The 7002-nt window shown below is 40.6% G+C and overlaps 1 protein-coding gene across 1 annotated transcript; it reads right to left on the reverse strand.

Moving 5' to 3' along the window:
• Positions 1–2550: 2550 nt before the first annotated feature.
• On the reverse strand, positions 2551–4404 carry LOC128641679 (dual specificity tyrosine-phosphorylation-regulated kinase 2-like). Its single transcript, XM_053694212.1, has one exon. It carries the CDS (start codon positions 4402–4404, stop codon positions 2551–2553), a length of 1854 nt encoding a protein of 617 aa, XP_053550187.1.
• Between the last annotated feature and the right edge of the window lie 2598 nt (positions 4405–7002).

Genomic DNA, 7002 nt, shown 5'->3' on the forward strand with positions numbered 1-7002 from the left:
GGACAGTGAGTACCTATTTGTTTCTTTTTAGATTAGGATTTTTTTGGGCTAGAAAAAGAGCTGATTGCCCTTTTAAAGGCAGTGAAAGAGCTGAATGCCCTTTTAAGGGCAATGCACATACAAATGTCCCTTTAGGGGCAATGGGTAGTTTAGTTTCTTTTAGTGTAAGCTTTTTTTATTTTGGGGAATTTGGTGGGTGGGGGGTTTTTACTTTTAAGGGGGACTTTTTTTTAGAGGTAAAAGAGCTGTTTAACTTAGGGCAATGCCCTACAAAAGGCATTTTAAGGGCTATTGGTAGTTAAGGGCTATTGGTAGTTTAGTATTAGATTACGGGGTGTTTTTATTTGGGGGAGTATTTTTATAGGGGTATTGGTTTAGGTTTAATTTTTTTGTTCTGGATTGCTTTGTTCTTTCTTTTTTTTCTGTCATTTTACTTTTTTATTTTTTGTAAATTTAGCTTGAGGGTTTGTATTTTTTCAACATAGACTGCCTAACTAGAAATGATACGATACACATGATACAGTTACTCACTGACCTCCAGGCTACAGCAGGACTACAAACCAATGTGCTACTGAGCATTCATTTTTTTTCTTTGCTTTTCCTGAACACACTCAAAATATATTAAATGGGGCACTTTCAACCTTTATATATCAGCAACCACTTCTTGTTTTTTCACCAAATGAAAATAAAACACCTACTAGAAAATAAACTCTGTCTGCTTTTCAAATATCGATTTATATATATATTTATTTATACTTTATATATAATATTGTTTTTATGTTTTCTCATTGATAAAAGATATGGAATAGGTACTCTTTTTCAACACTTAATAACTTTGAAATTGAATTGATTATTTTTAGTTTCAGTTCACTAATGGTACTCACTGTCAAAGTCCAAAAAAGCTTGTTCACTCAATTTAAAGTTAAAAGCACCTAAAAAAATTAGGTTTAATTGGATACTAAACCCAAATGTTTTCTTTCGTGATTCAGATAGAGCATGCAATTTTAAGCAACTTTCTAATTTACTCCTATTATCAATTTTTCTTCGTTCTCTTGCTATCTTTATTTAAGCATTTAAAATCTTTTTAAGCATTTTAGGTTCAGCACCCTGCATAGCGCTTGCTTATTGGTGGCTACATTTGGCCACCAATAAGCAAGCGTAACCCAGGTTCTAAACCAAAAATGGCCTGGCTCCTAAGCTTTACATATCTGCTTTTTTAATACAGATAGCAAGATAAAGAAGAAAAATTGATATTAGGAATAAATTAGAAAGTTGCTTAAAATTGCGTGCTCTCTTTGAATCATTAAAACAATAAATTGGGTTTAGTATCCCTTTCACATTAGACAGTGGCAAGCTACATCAAATGTGTGAGATGTGTGTAAATACGTATGAATGCTGGGGTTATTAAAGGGACAGTAAACACCATGAGATTTTATAATTTTTTATTTAATTATTACATGCTCTGTTTTAAATAAGAGAGGCTGGATGGTCTGTGCCCAGGTGCTGGCTGGCAGAGAGAGGCTGCATGGTCTGTGACCAGGTGCTGGCTGGCAGAGAGGGGCTGGCTGGTCTGTGACTAGGTGCTGGCTGGCAGAGAGAGGCTGGCTGGTCTGTGACCAGGTGCTGGCTGGCTGAGAGAGGCTGGCTGGTCTGTGACCAGGTGCTGGCTGGCAGAGAGAGGCTGGCTGGTCTGTGACCAGGTGCTGACTGGCAGAGAGAGGCTGGCTGGTCTGTGACCAGGTGCTTGCTGGCAGAAAGAGGCTGGCTGGTCTGTGACCAGGTGCTGGCTGGCAGAGAGAGGCTGGCTGGTCTGTGACCAGGTGTTGGCTTGCAGAGAGAGGCTGGCTGGTCTGTGACCTGGTGCTGGCTGGCAGAGGGAGGCTGGCTGGTCTGTGACCAGGTGCTGGCTGGCAGTGAGAGGCTGGCTGGTCTGTGACCAGGTGCTGGCTGGCAGAGAGAGGCTAGCTGGTCTGTGACCAGGTGCTGGCTGGCAGAGAGAGGCTGGCTTGTCTGTAACAGGTGCTGACTGGCAGAGAAAGGCTGGCTGGTCTGTGACCAGGTGTTGGCTGGCAGAAAGAGGCTGGCTGGTCTTTGACCAGTTGCTCGCTGGCAGAGAGAGGCTGTCTGGTCTGTGACCAGGTGCTGACTGGCAGAGGGGGCTGGCTGGTCTGTGACCAGATGCTGGCTGGCAGAGAGAGGCTGGCTGGTATGTAACCAGATGCTGGCTGGCAGAAAGAGGCTGGCTGGTCTGTGACCAGGTGCTGGCTGGCAGAGAGAGGCTGGCTGGTCTATGACAAGGTTTTGGCTGGCAGAGAGAGGCTGGCTGGTCTGTGACCAGATGCTGGAAGACAGAAAGAGGCTGGCTGGTCTATGACCAGGTGCTGGCTGGCAGAGAGAGGCTGGCTGGTCTGTGACAAGGTTTTGGCTGGCAGAGAGATGCTGGCTGGTCTGTGACCAGGTGCTGGCTGGCAGAGAGAGACTGGGAAGAGAGAGAGAGACGCAGAAGATGGCACATAGCATACCTCAGAGATGTTGTCTACACTGAGCTATTCAGAAAGGACATGACTTGCACCTTGTTGGCATAGTGATCTCTGCCTCGGACTTGCTGGATGCTGAAGATAGTATATAGCACCCTTCAGAGCTCTCTGTGCAGGATGTAGAAGATGGCACATAGCATTCCTCAGAGATGATGTCTACACTGAGCTCTTCTGAAACATCAAAGAAGACTGATCGCAAGGAGCATGATTTGCAGCTTGTTGGTTCACTGAGCTCCTCTTCATCAAATATGTAAGCTGGAATGGAGACGACATCATAAAATCCTGGCAGTTGATTTAGAAGCCAAGGATGCCTTAAAGCCTGCTCTGGAGTCATTCGTAAATTAGGGTCCCATTCCAAACATCCTTTCAAAAATTTCAAAAACAGTGGATCATCACAGCCATTCAGTGCAACTCCCCATTCTCTACTTCCAGGTGGACCTCTGAATTTGCCTGGGAAAGAATAACTACCATTGAGTTTTACAGAGCCGTCTTGTGAGTATGTAATATTACAATATTTAGGGTAACCTTTCTTACTGAAAAAATGGTTAACTCTTTTTGATGAATCCATCAGCGACTGAGGTGGCATCCCCAATAACTCTAGTATACATGCCAACTGATCGTACTCATCTTCACTATAAAAGAGTGGCACACCAGTAAATAGCTCTGCCATAGTGCATCCAAGGCTCCACATATCCATTGGCATTCCACAATCAGCACCGAGAATTACTTCTGGTGCTCGGTAGTAGAGTGTCTGAATCCAAGGTTCAACATCCTCACCATCATACCGGCTGAAACCAAAATCAATTACTTTAATTTCACTTCTGGAAGGTTGTTTCAATATAATATTTTCTGGTTTTAGGTCACAATGCATGATTTTACTTTTGTGCAAACCATTCAAGCAGTTCAAAGTGGAATAAGTGAAATCACACACTAAAGGTAAGCTGAAACCTTGTTCTGTTTTATCTATCTGATCTTGAAGGCTCATGTATAATAGCTCAAATGTCATGCAGACATGATTTCGAAAAGTAAAGTTATCCAGAATATGTATCACATTCATTTTATTATCCTTGTCTTGTTTCCTGAGGACTTCCAAAATTTGGATTTCACGGGCAGCTAGATGACAAGCTGTTTCATTATTCCTAACCATTTTTAATGCCACGTGTTGCTGTAGCTTATGATCATAGACCTTGGCAACTTGACCAAATCCTCCTCTCCCAATGGCTGTTAGAAATTCATATCTGTATGCAATATGGCCATTAGGTATGTGCAGGTAAAACCCTCTTTTATCATCAAAACCTCTGTTATTTGGGTCATTAAATGTATTAAATGTATGTTGATGTTTATCTGCATTTTGACCCACAAAAAAGATTTCAGTGTAATTAAAAATTTCAAGATGTTCAAAAGAGGTTAGCATATCCTTGTAGCATGCTATTGCTTGTCCAGGTGTTAATGAGTGCCTTTCTAAGCTTGATGAGTGCCTTTCTAAGCTTGAAGTTGAGGGACCTGCATTACAAGTTGACTCTTCTTGGTGTTGTTTACTCTCAAGGCCATAGTTATGATCGTTGACATTTTCTGTGCCATTTGTTAGTGCTCCATTTTCAAGTTCCTGTTGAATAGTGTCTTCAATCACACTGTTTGCAATATCAACGTTTCCTATGCAAGAAACTGTCTGTCTAAATCTCTTCCAAAGTCTCCTAAAAACATTGGGTCTGTTTTGTGTTGAAGGCTTTGATCTTCTCAAGAAGCGGCAGCTGAAGAATGGAAAGCGTATGCATGCCGTATCCTCATCAAAACTGTTGGTTGTATTTCCAGTCACAGTAGATGTGACAGACTCAGGTTGCTCAACACTATTACATTGCCCATCCATTTCCTGTCAGTAATCAAGTAAGTATTTGTAGACCTAAAGGCTGAGTTTGCTTTTTCCTACTCTATTGTTATTATGATGTCATAACACTGCACTATATTGCATTGTCATAGTAGATCAGATTCCAATTCAGCTTTGTCTACACATTCCACAGCAACAATGCAGCTATGTTACAGTTATGATATCATAAATGGCAAAGGGTTGCAGCATAAGTGATAACTCTTCTAGCAGGGCAATGTACACCTGCATATACAATATGTAACTCCTTCCACACATATATTGCCCCATTTAATTAAACAAACCTAGAGCCCCCTACTGGTCAATATAATTGCAAGACATACCCTTGAAAAAGTATTTTAATCATTGAAACATTGACAAATCCATTTTCATGTTCATTACCTTTGGTTTCATAGTATCCAGTTAAAATATCCAATAAGCCTTAGGTTACTTTAGAACATGTTCCCTATCACATTCCCCATCTCAATCTGTGCATTCATTATTTGATATCTCAGTTGCCTTACAGAATAACCAGCTGTTAAAAAGTGATGGGCAAATGGGACAGTTTCATTATTTCCCTGCATATCACTCTTGTGTTCAACTATCTCCTTGTGTGCTTTCCTTGATAATTCATATTAGGGAATGAAGCAAATTAGATAACAGAAATACATTGGAAAGTTGTTTAAAATTGCATGCTCTTTCTAAATCATGAAAGAAACAAATTGGGTTTCATGTCCCTAACACTGTTACGTTTGCATAAAAAGTTGCACAAAACACATCAAAAATACATTTAAAAGTACAGTTACACTCATAATAACACAATCTAATAAAATTATTTAAAACAAGGTTTATCAAAAGTTATAAGGCTCAAAGATATGAGGTCTGTCAGAAAAAAGGCATGCAAAGGGCTTTAACATAGAGATACATACATATACATGTCTAAATATGTAACTGTATGTATATATTTGTATATATGTGTACATATTTATTTCTATGTGTATACATGTATTTACAGACATATATACACATATAAACACATAAATACATATGTATACATATATAGATATAGGTGTGTGTATGTATTTACAGACATATATACACATATAAACACGTAAATACATATGTATACATATATAGATATAGGTGTGTGTGTGTATTTACAGACATATATACACATATAAACACATAAATACATATGTATACATATATACACATATAAACACATAAATACATATGTATACATATATACACATATAAACACATACATACATATGTATACATATATAGATATATATACACATATAAACACATAAATACATATGTATACATATATAGATATAGGTTTATGTGTGTATATATTTACAGACATATATACACATATAAACACATAGTGATGTGCTGTCATAGGAGGCAGGGGAGGCAGCGCCTCCCCTGTCCTATGTGTGTATTAACACTTTATTTATAATTAAAAAAAAAAAAATAATAATAATATTTTTTAAGTTATAATATATATTTTTGTTGTATCCTAATGTACCCCCAGCCCCCCCCAGCCCTCTCAGCCCTCCACCGCCATACAAAAAAATATACTTAGCAAGTTACCAATATTAGCCATCTCCATCAAGATTCCATATTGTGCAAAGGAGAGGCTGTGAGCCGTTCCGCTGCCCCTCCTTTGCACAATATGGATGTGTTAGAGGAACATTGCAAAAGACTGCCACCCAGTGGTGCTTAATCGCCAGGACATACAGCTCAATAGAGGCTATGTCTATTGATAGCCTCTGCCAGAGCCCAGCCAATCAGCGCCCGGCTCTCTCTTTCAGCATGATCACAGTAGGCGGGGAAGAGAGAGCCGTCAGAAAGGCGCCAAGTTCAGTTAGAGATGCACAAGATACCTGGTGGGGAGCTAGCTCGGGGTTTAAACTAGGCTAGGCTGAGACTCTGAGCATTCTGGTTGTGATCCTGTTGTATAAAAATTCATTTTTGTCCCTGCTGCCTAAAAGCACGATTTGGATCCTTCCTGTTGCTGCCTGTGTGCTGGGCTATATATGCAGAGCTGGGTCTGGCAGGCTTCAGGTAAGGAAAGCTGCTCTGGAGATGGCTTCAAGCCAGGCAGTGCACAGTAATGCTTTGTACCGTTTTTGGCAGCAAAAGAGTGCTTTTTGCACTGTTTCCACAGATGTTCTCACATTCCGTTTTTCTAACCCCCTCCCCCCCCCCCTCTTGCACACTGGCTGTACTACTTAACTGTCCTGAGCTGACTACGGCTTGTGTTCTATGATGCACGCAGCACAACTGCAGAAAACTGTCAGTGACACTAACAGAGCTTCTGTGTCAGTCAAGGCAGCTGCAGGAGCTGGCTGTTGCGATATCACACTCTAAAGCATTTCTATCCCAGTTAGGGTGACCACATATCTAAACTGCCATTCAGGGACGCCGCACCCCCCCCCCCCCCCCCCCCGCAGCACCCCCCCAAATTTTTTTTTATATTAAACAAGCAACTGTAATACATGCAATTTATCCCCATTCCCCATGTGTACTGTACATACTGAATGGCGACCATCTTCCTGCTCCTTTCCCATTGCCCATCCTTATCTCTTCGCCTAT

Source organism: Bombina bombina, chromosome 11, assembly GCF_027579735.1.
Source record: "Bombina bombina isolate aBomBom1 chromosome 11, aBomBom1.pri, whole genome shotgun sequence".
NCBI classification, from domain to species: domain Eukaryota; kingdom Metazoa; phylum Chordata; class Amphibia; order Anura; family Bombinatoridae; genus Bombina; species Bombina bombina.

Coding starts and splice junctions, on each gene's coding strand:
- LOC128641679 (XM_053694212.1), bottom strand. CDS start 4,404: ATGGATGGGCAATGTAATAGTGTTGAGCAACCTGAGTCTGTCACATCT.